The sequence below is a fragment of the Myodes glareolus genome, chromosome 8 (assembly GCF_982192425.1).
Source record: "Myodes glareolus chromosome 8, mMyoGla1.1, whole genome shotgun sequence".
Lineage (NCBI taxonomy): Eukaryota > Metazoa > Chordata > Mammalia > Rodentia > Cricetidae > Myodes > Myodes glareolus.
The window spans coordinates 30,204,214-30,226,307 of record NC_142033.1 but is presented as its reverse complement, the minus strand read 5'-3'; the positions used below and the strand labels follow the sequence as shown (position 1 = coordinate 30,226,307).

At 44.1% G+C, this 22,094-nt stretch overlaps 2 protein-coding genes across 2 annotated transcripts in view; one reads left to right on the top strand and one right to left on the bottom strand.

The window, feature by feature from the left end:
- Positions 1 to 14,665, bottom strand: Noa1 (nitric oxide associated 1). The gene is made up of 7 exons (XM_048446333.3): positions 13,227 to 14,665; positions 12,073 to 12,237; positions 10,569 to 10,774; positions 8,805 to 8,936; positions 4,912 to 5,028; positions 2,481 to 2,598; positions 1 to 371 (listed from the first exon to the last, which is right to left on the bottom strand). The coding sequence occupies exons 1-7, from the start codon at positions 14,371 to 14,373 to the stop codon at positions 175 to 177; spliced, it is 2,082 nt and encodes a 693-aa protein (XP_048302290.3). The 5' UTR covers positions 14,374 to 14,665; the 3' UTR covers positions 1 to 174.
- A 131-nt stretch (positions 14,666 to 14,796) lies between these two features.
- Positions 14,797 to 22,094, top strand: part of Polr2b (RNA polymerase II subunit B) — a 43,293-nt gene continuing 35,995 nt past the window's right edge. Inside the window, exons 1-3 of the mRNA XM_048446332.3 lie at positions 14,797 to 14,954; positions 16,315 to 16,387; positions 18,780 to 18,930. Coding sequence (XP_048302289.3) covers positions 14,936 to 14,954; positions 16,315 to 16,387; positions 18,780 to 18,930 — 243 coding nt within the window. The 5' untranslated portion in view covers positions 14,797 to 14,935. The remainder of the gene's footprint in view (positions 14,955 to 16,314; positions 16,388 to 18,779; positions 18,931 to 22,094) is intronic.

Below are 22,094 nucleotides of genomic sequence, written 5' to 3'. Positions count from 1 at the left end.
TGATGGGTGTTTGTGTCTTTATTTTTATATCTAATACAATTTCAACACATTTCAATATTCCTTCTATCCAGTGTGAATCCAGTTCTGCCTCACCTATCTTTATTATTTTTATATATAATACAAATTTCAACATATTTCACTATTGTTACTATCCAGTGTGAATCCCGTTCTGCTTCACTTTTTCTTCACCAGATTATACACCAGGGACGAAGGCTTCTTGGTTTTATAGGCCACACTTTTCCTGATGCGCTGTCCTTTGACGTTAACGATGTACGGCAGGACAGGGGGCTGGACGGTCAGAACAGTTCCTGCAGGCGTGTAACCTCGGAGATGCAGTGTGCCCTTAGAGTACGGTGTTACTGCAACCCAGCCTATGAGACATCAAGAGAACATAACATGCTGTCGATTGTTTCAGTAAGGAAATCAAATCAAACCACACACGACGGGAGATGACTCAGTAAAAGCACTTGTCATACAAGACTGACAACCTTAGTTCAGTTCCCAAGACTCATAAAAAGCTAGATGTGAGCTAAACAGTGCTAGCACATGCCTTTTATTCCAGCACTTGGGAGGGAGAGGCAGGTGGATTTCCCTGGTCTACAAAATGAGTTCCAGGATAGCCAAGGCTCTGATATACAGAGAAACCCCATCTTGTAAAGCCCTCCCTCCCCCCCAAAAAAAGAGAAAAGTATTTTTTGGTTTTTCGAGACAGGGTTTCTCTGTAGCTTTGGAGCCTATCCTCTTGTAAACTAGGCTGGCCTCGAACTCACAGAAATCCACCTGCCTTTGCGTCTCAAGTACTGGGATTAAAGGCATCCACCACTGCCTGGTCCAGCTTAGTGAATATTGTTTTTGAAGAGGACCCAAAGACACTGGGTGGCTCACATCACATATAACTCAGCTCCAGGAGACCTGCACGCAAGTGCACACAAACACACGTTAAAATAAATGATTTGGTGTGGTAGAGTATGCATTTATCCCCATACTTAAAGGAAGAAGCAAGAGGATTTGTGTGGGTTCAAGTCTGTCTGGTCTACCTAGAGAGTTTCAGGCCAGCCAATCAATAAGCTATCTAATGAAGCCCTGTCTCAAGATAGGGTGGAACATACCTGGATCTCCCAGTATTCCTCCAGGGATATGTGAGGCAGAGAAAGGAATATTCGCTAGAAGCTTATGGGTTAGCTAATAGGGCTGGAAAGGTGGCTCAGTGGTTAAGAGCACTAATTATTTTTCTATAGGGTTCAATTCCCAGCAGTCACATGTAGCTTACAATTGTCTGTGACTTCAAAATTTGACACCCTCACACTGACATACATGCAGGTAAAATGCCAGTGCATAATATTAAAAATAAATAAATGAATAAAACAAGCCTCAACAAGTTAGAATGACACATACTAAATAAAGCCCTTAAAAATATAATGAGCTGGGTGGGGCGGTGCACGCCTAATCTCAGCACTCAGGAGGCAGAGGCAGCTGGATCTCTGAGTTTGAGGTCAGCTCTGGTGTACAGAGGTAGTTTCAGGACACTAAGGCTGCTACACAGAGAAACTCTGTCTTGAAAAACAAACAGTGCGCTGGGCGGTGGTACATTCCTTTAATCCCAGCACTCGGGAGGCAGATTTCTGTGAGTTTGAGACCAGCCTGGTCTACAAGAGCTAGTTCCAGGACAGGCTTCAAAGCTACAGAGAAACCCTGTCTCAAAAAAACCATTAAAAAACAACAAACAAACAAACAAAAAAACCGGAGTCATAGTTGGTGAGCTTCCTGATGCGGGTGCTAGGAACGAACCAGGTGCTCTTTTTAGAATTCGTTTTTCATGACAGGGCTTCTCTGTAGCCCTAGCTGGCCTCGAACTCAGAGACCTGCCTGCCTCTGACTCCTGAGTGTGGGGATCAAAGGCATGCAACACCACACCCAGCTGCAGCAAATGCTCTTAACCACGTAGCTGTTAGGCACATTAGGCAAGGTTTTACTCTACAGCTCAGGCTGGCTTAGCACTCACTGTGTAGCATAGGCTGGCCCTGCACTTAAAGCAACCCTCTTGCCTCATCTGATGGGAATATAGATGTGAGCCACCATATCTAGTTTTTTAACTTCTTAAATGCGGGGATCACAGGCGTGCCACCATACCCCGCCTTTTATTTTTATATTTGATATTAAGCCAAAGGCAGCTTTGTTGCGCCGAGTCTCATGTAGAATAGACTGGCTTTGCTCTCCAGCCTCTACCCTGCAAATGTGTGCCTGCATTTAGGCACACGTCACCATACATGGCCTATGTTCTGCGTTTTAAGAGTAATAACCTCCAGGTGGTGGCGGCACACGCCTTTAATTCCATCACTTGGGAGGCAGGGGCAGGCAGCTCTCTCGAGTTTGTGGCCAGCCTGGTATACAACCTGAGTTCCAGGACAGCCAGGGCTATGCAGAGAAACCCTGTCTCAGAAAAAGCAAAAAGCAAAACAAAAACAAAAAAAGTACATTACCTGCAGAGGAGAACTTGATATCAGCTACTGCTTCAGACTCTCCGCCTCCTTTTAATGTAATGTCTTCGGCCACAAGAGGAGGAAACTGTGCCATTCGTTCTTCTCCACCCATAGGAACCTTTTTAATAAAACAAAAGAAATGTTTGGAACTTCAGATTAAATTCCCTGTTAACTGAAGAGGCAGAGGAGGTGGATCTCTGAGTTCAAGGCCAGCCTGGTCTACACAGCTGAGTACTAGGCCAGTCAGGGCTACATAGTGAGACTGTCTCAAACAAAATGAGAGCTGGTTTCTTACTTGACACAGCACCAAGGATGACCTTTAACTCCAGATATTCGTGGCTCTATAGTTCAGTGTTGGAGTTACACCTGGCTAACTTTTGTTTTCAGTTTTGTGAGCACGGATACAACACCGCTCCAATGGATGCACCTGTAATTTCCGCAACAGCTGTTGTCATTATCACCACATGCAGGGAGACCCTAGAGGAGTCCTAGGGCTGGCAGGATGGCTCAGCAGGTAAGTGCACTTTTGAAGCAAGACTAGTGACCTTTGGTTCAATCCCTGAAGCCAACGAAATGCAGGAGAAAAATGACACCACAAAGTTGTCCTCTGACCTCCTTGTCCTTTGTGACATGGTGTGAGTGTGAGCATGCACACTTGCACACTAGATAAAGCAAATTAAAAAGCAAACAGAGCCAGGCATGGCGGTCTTTCATCTTAGCGCTCAGGAAGCAGAGATCTCGGAGCTCCAGGTCAGCCTAGATCCCATCGCAAATTCCAAGACACCAGGGACTATATGCTTCAAAAAAGGAACAAAACGAAAACATGGAGAAAGGATGAAGATTGCCTTCGGCACTTAATCTTCCCACTTCTCAGGAGACAGGCACAACACGGAGAGGAGCAGGAAGTGCACAGCTTTGTTAGGTGTGCAGTCGGGGAGACATATGAACCCAGGCAGTCTGGTTTCAGTATCTTAACTAGCTGTGCTTGCTGATGTATTCTTAAGATCCCTGCACTTGAGAAGGGCAGGCAGAAAGCTCAGGAGGTCAAGGCCAGTCTTGGCTACATAACTAATCTGAGGCCAGCATTGTGTTATATGAAAAGCTGTTTTAAACATCAAAACAAATTTCTTTTTAAATGTTTTGCTTGTATGTAAGTCTGCACACCACGTGGGTGCTGCCCAAGGAGGCCGGAAGAGGGTGCTCGAAAGTGACCTGTGATCATCTGGAAGAGCAGCTGTACTCTCTTGTGCCATCTCTCCAGCCCAAACAAAAATTCTTAACATACAGTGTGCACTGTCCAAATGGTGCGTAGGGCCTATCTTCAGATGAGCTGGAAACAGGCTTCAGACAACTGGGCTTGGTGAATTTCAGTGGGATGATGAGGGCCAAACAGGGCTACAGCAATGGGACATGAGGCAAGAGTAAGCTGGACTGTAAAGAGAAGGGATGTTCAGGACATTTTAATTCTTAAAATATTTATTTATTTATTATGTATACAATATTCTGTCTGTGTGTATGCCTGCAGGCCAGAAGAGGGCACCAGACCCCATTACAGATGGTTGTGAGCCACCATGTGGTTGTCGGGAATTGAACTCAGAACCTTTGGAAGAGCAGGCAATGCTCTTAACCGCTGAGCCATCTCTCTAGCCCCCAGGATATTTTAATTTTTAAATAAAGATGAGAACAATCAAGACATTTACAGTCTAAGAGTTGGGAGAAGAGGAAAACGAGGAGAAACCTGTGAGAACAAGTGTCTGGGACTAGGAACGACACAGGAAAGCTGTTGCACTCAGTCCCGCGCTTATCAATCACTACTGAGATCTCTGTTCTTCATTGTAAGCAGATGGCCTATCTGCCACAGCACGGTTTAGCGCCCCTTGGGGCCTACACACGCTGGATGCCAGCAGCACCTCTCAACTGTGACAAAAGCTGTAACTTCTTTTTCTTTTGTTTTAGAATTCAATATGTACATCAGGATGACCTAAACTCATGGGGATCCACCTGCTTCGGCCTCCCACATGCTGGGATTAAAGGTCTGTGCTCTGCCTCCCAGCTCCCATGACTTCTTTTCGCCCATCTTGACCAATACAATTTTCTGTATTCTGTAATGTGACTATCAGGCGCTTGGGAAGTGGCCCGTGTGATTAGAGAAGCACATTTTAAATTTGTTGTCATTCTAACTGGAGTACTTAAATGTAGGTCACTACATGTGGCTACACACTGGCCAGTGCACCAGAGAGAGAAATATACTGCTGTGGCTTTTGTTGGCTCAGACCAAACCACCCGTTTCACACAGAGCCCAGTTTTGCTTTTCAACTGGGATGCTCAGAGAATAAGGGGCGATAAGAGCTAGCTGATGTAAACTGACAGTTTATCCACCCCAGGCTTCTTCAGCTACTGTGGCTCCACAGCATCAAACTGCACTGCTTACCTGCAGTAACTCGTGGCCTGCGTGCTTCTCATACAGAGCATCTGCCTTGTCCAAGGAAGTGATATGAACAGGAAGGAAGTTGGAAGCCACGACTGTAAACCAAGCTGACTGATCTCCCTTAAGAAAGAAAGGAAGAAGTTATTTCACAGAACAGACAACCTGAGAATGCGCACATTATGATGGACAACTTAAGAAAGGAGAGTGGAAAGCTAGGTGTGCGGTGTATCCTTCTAATCCCAGCAAGGGAAGCAGAGCCAGGAGTTCAAAGACAACTTCAGTTACAACACTGGGTTAAGATCAGCCTGGGGTACAAGAGACCCTGCCTCAAAACAACAGCAAAAAGAGGAGAAAATAGAAACCAAACCAAGTCCTCTTTCAACTGTACGCAAATTATAATAGTGTCTTTAAAAAAGGTCATAATACAGAAATAATATTTTTTTAATATTTTTTATTTATTATGTATACAGTATTCTATCTGTGGGTATGCCTGCAGGCCAGAAGAGGGCACCAGACCTCATTACAGATGGTTTTGAGCCAACATGTAAACTCAGGACCTTTGGAAGAACAGACAATGCTCTTAACCACTGAGCCTTCCCTCCAGTCCCAGAAATAAGATATTTTAACAATTCCTGTAAATTGTAAAACTAAGACTTCTATAGACTTGATTGATATTATAAAAAACAAACAGGCATGGCGGCAAACCTGTAGGAGGCTGAGGCAGGAAGATGGTGAATTCAAGGCCAACCTGGGCAATATATGGAGTCCTGTCTTAAAAATTAAAGAAATAGGCAGCCTCTGATGGGTTGGGCTCATGCTCCCTTCCCTAAGCCCACAAGGGTCTGATGCGTGAAAAAGGCCAAGAAAAAAAAAAATCATCAGACAAAAAAGTGCAAACCGAAGGGAAGAGGGCAGCGAAGTGACTGCCCAGGAAACTACAGCTCTGCCTGCAGAAGATCAGAATCTGGCCTCTGAAGTAGAAGACACGGAGTCACCTCCAGCTAAACATCCACCATGTCTGTCATGGTCCTGTCTCCCTTCTTGTACAATTCAAGGGAATATTTGTATCAATTATTCTGCAAATGGGACTTTTATTAATAGACTCAGAAGCATCTTTAAAGGGGGTAGCAGACCACAGCTCATCCGTTTTTAAAGTGTGCTTTTTTTTTAAAAAAAAAAAACTTTATTTAACTTTATTTCATGCGCACTGGTATAATGATGTCAGACAGCTGCGAGCTGCCATGTGGGTGCTGGGAATTGAACCCGGGTCCTCTGGAGGAGCAGTCAGTGCTCTTAACCATTGAGCCATCTCACCAAAACAAGTGTGAATGTTTTTAAGAGGTGAAATGACTTGCTGGATGTCGGAGAGGCTGTGGCTGTCTGCACAACACTGAAGGGCCAGTTTTATACCCTACAATAAAAACTGGGCAGAACCAAACCAAAGCAAACCAAAAGCAATCTGGAGTCTTAGTCATGCATTTGTGTCTATCATTTGTGCCAATCATATCTAGTCTCATGTTTCTAGAACTGTTCTCTACAAAACTACTCCTGGGTGCTTGCCTTGTTGGGAATGTAACGTATTTGGTTGTGGCATTCCTTTCCTAACAAGTGTGATAATGTGCTGTGAAAGATGGGCATTTTGAGTGTGTCCTGTATGTGAGTGTGTACTATATGTGAGTGAGTGTGTCCTGTATGTGAGTGTGTGTCCTGTATGTGTGTCCTGTATATGAGTGAGTGTGTCCTGTATGTGAGTGTGTCCTATATGTGAGTGTGTGTGTCCTGTATGTGAGTGTGTACTATATGTGAGTGTGTCCTGTATGTGTGTCCTGTATGTGAGTGTGTGTGTCCTGTATGTGAGTGTGTCCTGTATGTGAGTGTGTGTGTCCTGTATGTGAGTGTGTCCTGTATGTGAGTGTGTACTATATGTGAGTGAGTGTGTCCTATATGTGAGTGTGTCCTGTATGTGTGTATTATATGTGAGTGAGTGTGTTCTGTATGTGTGTACTATATGTGAGTGAGTGTGTCCTGTATGTGTGTACTATATGTGAGTGAGTGTGTCCTGTATGTGAGTGTGTCCTATATGTGAGTGAGTGTGTCCTGTATGTGTGTACTATATGTGAGTGAGTGTGTCCTGTATGTGTGTACTATATGTGAGTGAGTGTGTCCTGTATGTGAGTGTGTCCTATATGTGAGTGTGTGTGTCCTGTATGTGAGTGTGTCCTATATGTGAGTGTGTGTGTCCTGTATGTGAGTGTGTACTATGTGAGTGAGTGTGTCCTGTATGTGAGTGTGTACTATATGTGAGTGTGTCCTGTATGTGAGTGTGTACTATATGTGAGTGAGTGTGTCCTGTATGTGAGTGTGTACTATATGTGAGTGAGTGTGTCCTGTATGTGGCATAAAACTGAGTCAGCAAAGTACTGAATTTAATGGATATTAACCTTAGGCCTAAATATATATATCATTTCCATGTGAAACAATATAGGAAATGGACAGTATCTCATCTTAAAGGCTAAGCTATGGTGCCAGGTGGAGGTGGCCCATGTCTTTAATCCCAGAATTCGAGGCCAGCCTGGTCTACAAAGTGAGTTCCAGGAATGCCAGGGCTACCTGCTAGAGACCCTGTCCTGAAAAGCCAAAACCAACCACCAACCAAAAACAACAACAAAAAGCTAAGTTATATAAGGGATTTAATATCCTATTAGTGGTAGGTTTTTTTTTTAAATTGTTTTGGTTTTTTTTTGAGATGGGGTCTCCCATTCTAGATCAGGCTGAATCTCAAACTCACTGAGATCTGCAGCTCTGCCTCCAGAGTGCTGGGATTAAAGGGTGTAACCAAGCCCTGTCTTTTTTTTTTTCCTTCAAAATAGGGTTTCTTAAAAATAAAAAATATTCATTAAAAATACTTTCAGATTTATTTAAAAATTTAAATCATGCATATATGTGCTTATGTGGGGTTAAGTTCATATGACTAAAGGTACCCACAGAATCCCGAATAGGTGGATCCCCAGGAAGTGGACTTATAGTGGTGGTGAGCTGCCCAGTGTGAGTGCTGGGAGCTGAACTGGTCCTCCAATAGAGTAGCAAGCACTCTTAACTGTTGAGCTGTCTTCTTTGGCACCGAATTTATAGATTTGATCACAGTATTGTTCCTCTATTTTTGGCCTACTTCTTCCCTCCAAGTTTTTATTATAAAAATTTGTATACATACAAAACAAAACAAGCAACAGATAGGACTTATATCAATATTTTGTCAATCTCTTCATGTATCTGTGTTCATGTGTATTCTTGTTCATTTTTCTATTTATTCATTCATTTTTTAAAAAACCCCTCTGTTCTCATTTTAATACCAATCCCAGTTCCTACTGCCTCTCCTCCTGCTCCTCCCACCTTCCCCCTAGTCACTCATTGGAGAGGGTAAGGCTTCCCATGGGGAGTCAACAAAGTCTAGCATATTGCTTAAAGGCAGGACCAAGGTCCTGCCCACTATATCTAGGCTGAGCAAGGTAGCCCTCCAAAGAGAATGGGTTCCAAAAAGCCAGTACAAGCAGTAGGGATAAATCCTGGTCTCACTGCCAGTGGCCCCACAGTCTGCCCCAGTCATATAACTGTCACCCACATTTAGAGGGCCTAGTTTGGTCCTATGCAGGTTTCCTCACTGTTCTTTTTTTTTTCTTTTTCAAAAGATTTATTTATTTATTATGTATGCAGTGTTCTGTCTCCGTGCATGCCTGCAGGTCAGAAAAGGGAATCAGATCTCATTACGGATGGTTGTGAGCTACCATGTGGTTGCTGGTAATTGAACTCAGAACCTCTGGAAGAGCAGCCAGTGCACTTAACTTTTGAGTCATCTCTCTAGCCTCTGTTCATTTTTCAATAGCATAGATTTTTCTTACCTCTAGGAAATCTATTCGGGCAATAGCACCCAAAAATAGAACCATTCTTGGTTTGAGAACAAACGTTCTTGGCACAATAGAATGTGTGGGCAAAACAATATCTACTTCTCTTTCTGTTAGAAGATTTAAAATCTGGAAAGCAAAGGACAAGATTTAGTTAGAGGACTACTTTCGTTTAACATATTTTGTGATCTACTTACAAATTTAAGTACCGAAAAAAAAAAAGTTCAGATTCCATAATAAACCAGATTATGTTCATTCCCACACGTAAAATTATATATCATCTCTAACAACTATTATTCTACTCATTTCACAACTGTGTGTTAAACAGTGGTGACACAACCTGATAGGTGCACAAGACTTTCCTGTGACCGCACTATCCCCCAAATGTACCCCCAAATACTGTTGGGTCACTGATGGAAATGTATGCCCAAGTATCCAGGTAGCAGTAGCGTCCAGCTTTAAATAATGGACACTGTAATCTCAGGTCCTAAGGATTAAGTATGCAAGTATCAAATGCAAAATGGTTCAAACCTACAAATCTCAGTTCTGGGAGGCTAAGGCAGGATGGCTGCCATCATTTTAACGCTAGCCTGGACTATGTAGTATTTCCATCTACTTTAGAACAAGTCCACAACTTGAAGATCCTCTTTCTCCTGAACATCTGTCAAACATTGGTGTTGAGCATCTTGGCTTGTTAGGGCATCAGATCCCCTGGAACTGGAGATATAGGAGGTTGTGGGAAATGGGGATTGAACTTGGCTCCTCTGGAAGAACAATGTCTACAGCCCAACAGCAAGCACTATCAACCACTAAGCCATCTCTCCAACCACAGGGTCAAAGTTATTAAAGAGACTGAAGAAAAACAGAAAAGGAACAGATTCTGGTAAGATTTAAGGAAGATAAAATTCATTAAAAAATGAATGCATAGTAGCTATGGAACCAACCTAGGTGTCTACCAATAGAGGAATGTATAAAGAAAATGGGTTTAATATACATAGGAAGCTTGAGTAGCCAGAATGAATGTAGTTATGTTTTTTGCAAAAAATGGATGCAAGTGGAATAAATCATTCTAAGCAAAATGTGTGCACCACTGTGCTTAGCCAGATATAGGCTAAATTTAATCAGACAACAGCCAAGTGACCGTCAGACACTGTAATTTGAGTAAAAGGATGGATAATGGCAGGATAGGTAGCATTAACCCTGTTCTAAAAATACGGTCACTTGACCACTTACCACCTCGAGTATTTCAAGACGTGTCAAAGGAAATGCCTATCATGTTTGCTCTACACAGTTTTGAAGAAAAATGGGTACAAGTAACTGGGAGACTTTCAGTACCATATAAGGAACAGGTGAGAATAGCTGAATACCCTGGGAGTGCGCATGTCATTGCTCTGATAAGGTGTCATAACCCACTTCGCTCAAACTATATGACATTATGAATGGCATATTTTCAAGGGAATTCAAGCATAAATTCGGAAGCTTTACTGTACTATTTATAATTTCTAACCTTAAAATATAGGAACCTATAACGCGTCTTCCTAAGGTAATAACCACAATGCTAACATTGTTGTTTGCCTACAGAAATGTAAACTAAAGGAATACAGAATCTGATGGCATGTGGATTCACCCTTGGATTGCTTTTATAAAGAAACCACAATCGAGTTTTAAAATGGAAGCCCACCTCTTTTCTTGTTTTTGGCCAGTTAAGACAGTACATCTACAATTAAAAGTAAATATTTCTAAAAGCAACTAAATACATACACAGTTTTCTTTTGTAATCCCAGGGGTATCATAAAACCAGTGGGCGTCTTTCACATCTTCTGGGGTCAGTTTTACTTGTTTGGTACATGGGCGCACAGTCACAACAGGCTCATTTCCCATGTCAAAGGCCAACGAGTCGGCATCAAACTCAAAGGGAACTTCTTCCTTCTGTTCCGTGGAGTACGAGAATGTTTTTCCAACTCTTCCTAGAACAAATTAAACCAATGTTATCAGACATTCCTTTAATGCTTTGATTCTGAAAATATTTTTGAGATGGGTTCTCTGTACATGGTGTTAAACTTGTGATTTTTCTCTCTTCAGCTTCTATAGTGATAGGCAACATATCACGTGCATGCATGTGCACACACATATGTATATATACATATATGTATTTATCTTGGCTGTTGTATTTAGAAAAGATCTCATGTAGAGCAGGCTTGCTGCAAAACCATCATGAACTGAGGAGGTTTTTTTTTCTCCTAAGTGTTGGGATTACAGGTGTGTACCTGATGCCCCTGAAGACCTCTCTACCTCAGAGACAGGGTCTCAATATGTAGCTTTGGTTGTCCTGGAACTCTCTATGTAGACCAGAATGGCCTTGAATTCATAGAGATCCACTTGCCTCTGTCTCCTAAGTGTGGAACTAAAGGCATGCATCACTAGGCCAGGCCCTGAAGACACTTCTTATGCTTGCCTTATAAAAGTCACTAAAACTACGTGTTTAAATATGAAACTGTGACTATGATTATACTGTGTCTTCTTTTTCACAGATAATGTGAGTTATTCCCTTGCACGTCAGCTATGTTTCAGGCTATGTGTTAGAAATCCCTTCTTTTTCATTAATGAAATCAGGAGATCAAAGAGATGGACAACCTAGCTAAGGACCTTCATTGCCTCTGCTAGTTTGGGTTTCCAAGCAATAGCAACCTTTCCTACAAAAAGCCTATATTCCAGAACCGGAAAGTCTTTTTCTGCAAAAAAAAATGGCCAGCCCCAACAACTTTATCATGGAACCAGTAAGATTTTTCCTAAAGAGGAAGGATGCAGTGTGGTGACATTGTTTATGATCTAACAAATAACGCTTGCATGAAGATCAGAGTGCAGAGCTAGCCACACTAGCTAGCCATAGAGGCCAGGCAGTGGTGGCAGACACCTTTGATCCCAGCACTTGGGAGACAGAGGCAGATGGGTCTCTGTTAGTTCAAGGCCACCCTGGGCTACACAAAACTGATCCAGGCTAAAATAGAAACAGCTCACACAAAGGTGATCCTGGCACTTGGGATCGCACACCTTTAAGCCCAGCATTAGGGAGGTGGAGAGGAGATGGAGCTCAGTGCAGTCTGAGGAGGCAGTGGAGTTCAGGATCGCCCTCTGTAAAAGCACTGGTAGAGGTAAGAACTCTAGCAGTTGGCTGCTCTGCTTCTCTGATCCTTCAGCCTTCACCCCATAGCTGCCTCTGGGTTTTATCATGAAGAACAATTGGAATCTGTGTTATAACGCATACCTATCATGTAACCATGCTTTTTCAGTTGATTGAGCTCACTTTGCTCTTCCTCACTGAGATCTTCTTCAGCTTTGGTCGCCTCTTCTTTAAGCCTTCTTTGTCTTCTGAACATTCTGTAAGGAGTAGGGTTGCAAATAGGAAACTTCAGGAGGTTTAATGTAGTACCTGAAATACCAAGGGTAAGGTTTCAAAAACAGGAGCATGAAAGAAGAAAAGCAAACACCTCTGATTTTTTTCATTTAACCTTCATGACAACCACTATGTAATTATTTCCACTTTACAAACAAGGAATTAGCCTAGTGACTGGTTCATGGGCGAACTCAGAATTTGAGTACAAATTTCCCAAGTCTATATTATCCCTGCTTTTCACCATTTATCCTCCAGTACATCAGGGTGGTGTGGTCACAGGCAGTTTGAAGTTTGAAGTGCCAAAGGGCAGTTAGCCGGAGTAAACTCTGGTTTCAAGGGAACACGTTTCTGTCAAGCTAATTCCTAAGATTGGAACTCCCCAAGTACATATGTTTCCCCTTAGCTTCTTCCTTCAGAGAGGCTCTCGAACCCCGCATCCTCAGGCTCTGTCTCCCCAGGGTTGGTATGACGGACAGAACCACCATGCCAGGCTATCAGTTTCTTTAACTCCGAACACTGACATTTCTTACGGAGAAATCCCCACACTTACCACATCAACTCTTTCATGTCTAGTATAACGGTCCAAGAATAAATAAATTCAAGGGGCGAAGAAGGGTCTTAGAGTAGAATTAATAGAGTATCTAATTCACAGTAGCCTCCAGCTACGTAGGCGAGAATGACTTTGTTCTCCTCCCGATCCTCCTGTCTCCACCTCCCAAGTGCTTAGGAGGCTGGAGTTTGCCACTATCCCTCGCTTATGCGGTACCGCCTACTAACTCAGGCTTTGGCAATGCTAGCCAAGCACTTTAGTAACCAAGCTTCATCCCCAGCCCCTCTAGAAACATTTCTATTAGAAAATCACATGGATTGAATTTCCAAGCGCTCAACTGTCACAAGAGGTATGAGCAAAGTGGGGAGAAAATTTTTAAAAAAACGGCTCCAGGCAGCTCAAGATGAACATTTAAGGGCAGATGTACTACTAGGTGCCTGGGAGAAGTCTTAAGTTCTCAACAGTGGGGCCTCACCTGGCCAGGGGGAGATGGTGGCCCTGTCGATGGCTTCGGAGCCCTTGGCGGTGCAGTAGTCAGACTCCAGGAGTGTGTTAAAGAGAGTGGACTTGCCGGCGTTCGTGGTGCCCACAAGGTAGACGTCGCCGCGGTAGCGCCAGGAGCGCTGAAGTGCAGAGATCAGTTCTTCCACGCCATAGCCAGTCTTGGCGCTGATCAGCCGCACGTCCTTGACCACGGTGCCGGCCCTGGTCGACCGATTCCGATTCTTTTCCTCGTCCTGAGGCTCATCTCCGGCAGGGTTCTGTGGTCCTCGATGGCCAGGAGCCACCACGAGCCCGGCGCGGATGCAGTCGTCCCACAGCCGCTTCCGCAGCCGCTGCAAGTGGCCGGGCGCGTCCTGGGGCAGCAGGTCCACTTTGTTCCCCAGCACGAAGACCTGCTTGGGACCCACCAGCTTGGGCAGGTCGGGTAGTAAGGTGTCCGGCAGGTCGAGCAGGTCCACCATATAGAGCACCAGGGCGGGCCCCGGGCGTCGCAATGCGGCGCTCACAAGCTCCAGGTACTGCTCGCGACTCACCCGCAGGCGCAGGGCACGTCGGTGATGCACCAGCAGCCAGCAGCGCTGGCACACGGTCCGCGCCGGGCCGCCATCCGCCTGGGTCGCACCGCGGAACTTCTCCTCCGGCAGGTAGCCGGGCAGGCTGGGGTGCTGGCAGTGCAGCTCGGCCCCGCAGCCCGAGCAGTAGACGCCGCTGGGCGGTACCGCGGCGTCTGGAGGAAGCTCGGGGACCTGCAGAGACCCGAGGCCTGCTCGCAGCTTCCGCTGAAGCCGCTCCTCCCGCCGCTGCAACCTCTGTCGCTCCTCATCCTGCTGCCGCTGCTGCAATTCCCGCAGCTCTCTCAGCTGCTCCTCAGGGTCCGGCTCTGTCGGGACGTACTCCGGGAACAGAAAGCGCTCCTCCGCGTCGGGGCCTTCTTCGTTGTCCTCGGTCGCCGTGGAGCTAGGAGGAAGCCGGCGGCCCAGGGAGGATGGGCTCTGGGAGAAAGCGGCCGCCCACTTCGCCCCCAAAAGCCACCGTGCAGGGCCATGGCACTCTGCGGTCGGCGCCGAGCCCCGCAGGAGCCCGCACAGCAGCCTGCAGCCCAGGCGCGCGGGCAGCATGCGGACGGCCGGGAGGGGGGCGGGGCCTCGTGCGCGCACCCGGACGGGCGCCCGAGGAGCTCGTCGGTCGGGGACGAGCGGCGAGGGAACTGTCCAACGGCGTGACTAATCCTGCATTTCTCGCGATGAAAGCTCCGAGACTCGAGAATTCATCCTGGGACGGCGCGGACTAGATAGAGCCGGGTGGGCAGGAGAGGCTCGTCCGGGCTCGGCCCACACCCAGAGCCTGGCTCTCATAAATCTCCTTTGCCCAAATCAGGTGTCATTTGTACAACAAAACTGAAAAGTCACGCCATAAGAATCTTTCACTGACTGGATCCAACTTCTGGCCGAAGGAGCGGTCTTGCGCCGCAGCCAGCGACCCAGAATTTGCACTCGCGCAGTTCAAACCCCCGCCAATCGCGCAGGCGCACAGCTCACGGAGCTGCCCCCGCCCCTTAGGCGCGGAGGATGCTGGGATCGCCGGAGACGGAAATTGCTTTTTCCGACTCGAGTTTGCCAGTGTAGATTTCGTCTCCCGCTTTGTGATTCGAGTTAAGAGGTCCAGAAACCTTCGGCCAAGATGTACGACGCCGACGAGGGTAGGTGACGGCGTAGTCGGGACGGCGGGGGACCTGCGGGGATGCAGGGTCTGCGCCTGCTACCCCATCCAGCCGTGGCGCGCGCCCCGCAGCCCTGTTCTTAGGCGCTGGTCTCGCTAGCGGTGTGGGCTCAGGGAGCCGGGTCGCGTTCCGGGTCCGCTTGCTTGCTGCCTTCGGTTCAATCTGCTATCACCTTCCAGAATCAACATAGTTATAGTGTGCAAGTGTTTGTGAACATCGGGTGTTTTGACGTTGATGATTTCCTTTTCATCCCAGTCGACTTATTGAATAGCTAGGCACTTTTGCTCTTTTTTTTTTTCTTCCCGCAATTCAGGGTCCAGAGGCTTGAACCCAGGGCCTGCACGTACTTTCCTTCTGCACAATATTCCTAGTCCGAGGTAGCTCAATTTTTTTTTTTTGACCACGTCCTCTTGTTATACCCTGGAAATATTAGGGACAAAGAATGGGTATCTGGGTTGACATTCCTTCACACTCTCTTCAGTTTAAGTAAATGTCTAAAAAGATGGTCTTCAATTAGTCTCTTATCATGAGATGACACAGTTCTTGGATGGTACGTATTCCGTTTCACAAGGACAACATGTCTTTTAACTTTTCATGTGCACACTTCTTAATCCCACCCATTTTATTTTATTATTGTGTGTGGTTCATTTTTCGACACAGGTGTTCTTCGTGTATCCTATACCCGGCTGGCCTGGAACTCAGCCAGAGATCCTCCTACCTCTGCTTCCTGAGTGCTGGGATTAAAGGCGTGAGCCACCACTGACCTCTTTACTTCTCTATGTTTAGACATCATTTTATTCCAGCTCCCAACTTTGGCCATTCTGCACATATTTTCTTTTCTTGTGGAGACAATAGACAACTAAGACTTCAACTTTTAAAATTTCTTAAATGTCTCAATTTTATTCATATCTCATGGAAATCTATCAGAATCATTATATTCTCTTTTAAATTACTCGTACTTGGAGGAAATGTAGAAGCTTTAGACCTCTTTATACATTTGTTTATTTTGTATGTATGTGGGTGGACGGACCTGTGAAGCATATCGTAGGGTTTGAACTCAGGTCCTCAGGTGTGGTGGCAATCCTCTATACCCTTTGGAACATTTCACCAGCCCTAAAAATGTTACAAATTCACACAACGTAGCTGAATCTTTGTTGTAAAAACTGTGTATAGGAAGAATATTACTGTGACATAGGCCTATGTCATTAATTGTCTGAAACTCTAGGCAAGTGGGGTGAAGTGATTGCCTTTTATTTAGCAGAGTACCAGTTTACTTCTTGCGGGGACGGTGAACCAGTGGCATCTTATTGCCAATGAGCATAGTGTTTTGTTTTTGCAGATATGCAATATGATGAGGATGATGATGAAATCACTCCAGATTTGTGGCAAGAAGCATGCTGGATTGTGATCAGGTAACTTTAGACCAAACTGAACAGCTAGATACTGTAAGATGTGAGGGATGTCCTGTAACTTTGTTCCTTATAGGTAGATCTCGGCCTTTTCTGTGCTTATGTACTTAACATGTGTTAGTTACTGCAGGGGTTGCTTTGTTTTATGCAGACAGTACTGTATGCAACTCTGGATGCTGTAGACAGGGCTGACTTTGAATTTGCAGCTCTCCTCCTGAGTGCTACGAGTGTATGTCACTATACCTGACTGTATCCATCCGTCCGTCCATTCATCCATCCATCCATCCAAGAGAAAAGCTAAAAAATTTATTTATGTTCTTCATTGGAGCCTTTAAATACCTTATACTGCCTTTTCCCTTCCCTTCTTTCCTTCCTTCCTTTCATTCTTTTTTTTTAAATATTTATTTATTTATTATGTATACAATATTCTTTCTGTGTGTATGCCCGCAGGCCAGAAGAGGGCACCAGACCCCATTACAGATGGTTGTGAGCCACCATATGGTTGCTGGGAATTGAACTCAGGACCTTTGGAAGAGCAGGCAATGCTCTTAACCTCTGAGCCATCTCTCCAGCCCCCTTGTTTTTTTTTTTTTTTTTTTTTTTTTTTGAGACAAGGTTTCTCTGTGTAACAGCCCTGACTGTTCTGGAATTTGCTTTGTAGACCAGGCTGGCCTTAAACTCACAGAGACCCACCTGTCTCTGCTTCCTGAGTATTGGAATTAAAGATGTGGCCCACCACACCTGGCCTACATTTTCTTTTTATTTCTCTCTGTGCATTTCCCCCTAAAAACATTGGAAAGTAAGTAGCAGATACTCTTTTACATAATCACAGTACAGAAATTAATATTGATACAATAATGTTACTATTATTTTTAGTTGATTTATTTTATGTAAGAGTACTTTATCTGCATGTATGCCTTTATGCCAGGAGAGGGCATCAGATCCCACTATAGATGGTTGTGAGCTACGTTATGGTTGCTGGGAAATGACCTTAGACCCTCTGGAAGAGCAGCAGCCAGTGCTCTTAACCACTGAGCCATCTCTCCAGCACCCAATAATCTTATTTAACCTACAGAGTCTCTCCACATTTTGCTTGTTATCTCACTTATTTTTTTAGCAAACCATTTTTTTTTCTTTCATGCTGGATCTAGGATTATTATGTTTTTGAGACAGGGTCTCATTGTATAGGCCACCCTGACCTGGAACTTGCTACCTCAGTTCTGAGTGTTGCACATTTTGTTGTTGTTTGTTTTTAGTTCTTTTTTTTTTAATTTTTGGTTTTTTCAAGACAGGGTTTCTCTATGTAGCTCTCACTGTTCTGGAACTCACTCTGTAGACCAGGCTGGCCTTGAATTCACAGAGGTTCACTTGCATTTGCCTTCTGAGTGCTGGGATTAAAGCCGTGTACCATCACACCTAGTTTGGTTTTAGATTTTTAGTTTTATTTTTTTGTGTTTATATGCCTGTGTGAGTTTATGTGCACCATGTATGCAGCTGCTCATGGAGGCCATAAGAGGGCATGAGATTCCCTGGAACTGGAGTAAGAGATGGTTGTGAACCACCATGGGGGTGTTGAACTTGGCTCCTATGGAAGAGCTGCCTATTCTTTACCAGGGAGCTGTGTTTCTTGCACCAGAAATATGGACTCTTAACTGCTGGACCATCTGTTCTGCCCCAAACATTTTGTTTCAAGGCTTATTTATCCGTCTCCTTCAATCTGAAACAGTTTCTCAGCATGTCTTTTAAAAGAAGAGCTCAGGTCTGTTACTTTGTGTAGTACTTGTGGGATGTGGTTTGTCTGACTTTCCTTGTAATTGTGCTGGGTGGGTTCTTTGGCAGGCGCACTATATTATGTACGTTTACTGTATTTGTGATGTTAATCTAATTCCGTGTTTTTAAATTACTGTAAATGAGTAAAATTACACATTAAGATTGTATTTTAATCCAAATTCTTACCCATTTCTAAGTGTAATTTTGCTCAAGTAGCCATAGTAAAAACGTTCATGCAAAAGCAATTAGATGATACGGTAAGACCATGTCATGTTAGGAAGCTACACACTTACCAGTGTGATCACCACACTGACAGTCACACTGTGTGTAACATGGCTGTGGGAAATTCTGTAGAGTTTGAAGTTGTTCGCAGATTGAAGCTGCCTTACAGTTCTTATGTTGTACTTTACTTATTTTGTCTTTTTTCCGTACAAAACATAGTAAGTCTACAAATAAAATACCCCGGCCTTATGCAATGAGTATCATAGATTGGTTGGCATTTCATTGAGTATTTGTTGAATTAGATTAAATGAAGTTAGGAAAATATGTGGATTAAATGAAGATAGAGAAATATGCTAGAAAACAAATTGAGATGCAACTGATTATGAACTTAATATTTTTCTAGTTCTTATTTTGATGAAAAAGGCTTGGTTAGACAACAGCTGGATTCCTTTGATGAGTTTATTCAGATGTCCGTTCAAAGAATTGTGGAAGATGCGCCACCGATTGACCTACAGGCTGAAGCTCAGCACGCCAGTGGAGAAGTTGAAGAGCCGGTAAGAAGGTTGTGTTTATGCTGCGGGTGAAGAAAAGTATTGACCTGGGTCTCAGTCCAGTATCAGCCAGTCCAATACCAGTCCTCCCACTCAGTAGCATTTGCAGTGTGTGTCCAGCACCTCCCCTCAGCTCTGGATCTAAAGCCTTAATCTCCCTTCAGATAGCATGTATCTTTTGGTATTAGGACAGACTGTGTCAGGCCTTGTGCAACTAGGTAAAGACTCTACCTTGAGCTTTATTTCCTTTCTTTTTAGTTGTTATTTCTTAGCAAGGTCTTGGTAAGTTGCCCAGGCTAACCTTGAGTGGGTTCTGTTGCCAGACTGGCTTTGAACTCTATATCCTCCTGCCTAAGTCTTCCTAGTAGCTGGGATTTACAGGCAGTCACCTGCACATCCTTAGTGAATCTTTAGTAGCTGGGAAGAGGGCACTCAGTATGAACACCTGAAAGCAGTGAGCTGGAAATAGTTATGTTGTTTAGATGACCCACATCTGCTCTTCTGATCTGCAGTCTAATATTGTAAAAGAAAACCTTGCTTCTCATTGGTTTTTGTGTTTAGGACAAAGTGTCTCTTTATCACCAGGGTTGACCTTGAACTCATGATCATCTAGACTGAGATTTCTTCTTGAGTGGTGGAATAACAGATGTGCTACCATGCTCAGACACTTGATTTTTATTTATTGTGTGGAATACATGATTACAATATGAGATCAAAAATAAAAATTACTCAGGCATATAGCTGGTTTAATTTTTTCATTTATAATTATTTATACATATGCAGTTTTGAATTATATATATATCACAGCAATTTTAGTTTTCTTTTTAAAAATAAGTTTGTGTTTTTTTTTTAAATGCATTATTTTTTTGTAGTAAGAAGGCCGCTAGTTAGTTCCCAGCTGCAGTCCCGAAGTAACCACACAGAAACTATATTATTTAAATCATTGCTTGGCCCATTAGCTCTAGCTTCTTATTGGCTAACTCTTACATTCTAATTTAACCCATCTCCATTAATCTGTGCATCACCACGAGGTCGTGGCCTACCAGCAAAATTTCATCATGTCTCCGGCGGCAGCTCCATGACTTCTCCTGACTCTGCCTCCCTTCTCCCAGCATTCAGTTTAGTTTGCCCGCCTAAGTTCTGCATTGCTATAGGCCAAGCCAGTTTCTTTATTCATTAACCAATGAAAGCAACACATAGACAGAAGGATCTCCCACACTATTTTTTTAAATGTACATTGGTGTTTTGCCTGAATGTGTGTCTGTGTGAGGGTGTTGGATCCCCTGGAACTGGAGTTACAGACAGTTGTGAGCTGCCATGTGGGTGCTTAGAATTGAGTTCTGGTCTTCTGGAAGAGCAGCCAGTGCTCTAACTGCCGAGCCATTTCTCTAGCCCCTTAAATAAGGTTTTAAAGAAGTCTAGCAGAATGACTGGCCATCAGCAGTTGCAGAGAAGCAGAGAGGCAACCCCAGGAGCATGTTGAGCTCTGAGAGACAGGGAAATGGTAAAACTGCATGAGGTAGGGACAGTCTCTGGAAGGGAGCTAGAGAAAGAAAGGTTATTACTTCTAGCCAGTTAAGCTCCTTTTCTCTATACTGTATACCACCAGGTGCTGGGCTGTTACTCTGTTGTAGTTGGAGCTGCTGCACAGAATTTACCATAATGTGCCTTTTTAAATCCTCAGGTCATCTTCTCTTCATGATCTTTGCATAAGTTCTAAGTGCCAGTATGATAAGTACTGCAGGAAAAAGCTTTTTTTTTTTTTTTTTCCTAGTGGTTTTTTTAAGACAGGGTTTCTCTGTAGCTTTGGAACCTGTTCTGGAGCTAGCGCTAGTAGACCAGGCTAGGCTTGAACTCACACAGATCTGCCTGCCTCTGCCTCTCGAGTGCTGGGATTAAAGTCTTGCACCACCACCGCCCGGCTAGAAAAAGCCGTTTCTAAAGCTTGATTGAGTGGGAAATATGGGAACTTGACTTGACAGTGAAGGCATCAGTAACTTCTCAGAAAAGATGGCTTAGGTGTTTTCTTTCTTTCTTTTTCTTAAAAAGATTTTTTTTAAAATTAATATGTGTATAGTATTCTGTCTGCATGTATGCCTGTAGGCCAGAGGAGGGTACCAGATCTCATTACAAGAGGGTTGTGAGCCACCATATGGTTGCTGGGAATTGAACTCAGGACCTCTGAAAGAACAGCTAGTGCTCTGAGCCATCTCTCCGGCCCCGGCTTAGGTGTTTTCCATAAGACTGTTGATATACTTAGCTTGAGAATTGGGTGGAACCCATAGTAAGCAGCCTGAAAGCATCTATGAAATAGTAAGCATCTATGAAATTTGATGTATCTGGTTTTGAGAGGTCTTAGGTGAAGGCAGGATGCAGCCAGATCATCAAAGGCTCTGGAGAAATTGCTGATGGAATTCTGAATCAAAGGAATGTGTAACATACTCATTTAGAAAGGTCACTAGAAATGGTGTCACCTTGAAATGGGAAGGGTCTGGAGATAGGTGAACCCTGGAGTAGCCAAAGCCTAGCTCATGTCTGGGGAGATGGTGGTGATGTGGAGTGGAGGGGCACTTCTCCACGGTTCCCAGGCTGTAGTCAGATTGGAAGTCGTTTATAGAATTTTTTTTTTTAAAAAAGTGTTTATTATATAGTGTTCTGCCTACATGCCAGAAGAGAGCACCGGATCTCATGTGGATGGTTGTGAGCCACCATGTCAGTGCAGGGAATTGAACTCAGCACCTCTGGAAGAGCAGCCAGTGCTCTTAACCTCTGAACCATCTCTCCAGCCCCCAAGATTTGGGTTTTTACCAGGTCTAATTGAAAAGTCAGGGTCTTTTTTTCTCCCTTCTAATGTCCTGCTGGTTAGGGAAACCTCATCCTAAATGAATTTATCTTATTTATTTGTTTGTTTGTTTGTTGTTATACTTTCCATCATCACCAAGGGAAGTGTATGTGAAAGTGTGTAGATCATTAATAAAATCGGTGTGATTTGTAATATCTTTCTGCACTTGCACACTGCCATCATGTTACATGTAAGTGTCCTGGCTGATGTTTTCAAGAGCATCAACAGGGCTGAGAAGAAAGGCAAATTCCAGGTGCCAAAGTCCTACATAGTCCAGTTTGTAACTGTTGTGATGAAATGTTACATTGATTTCTGACCTGGAAAA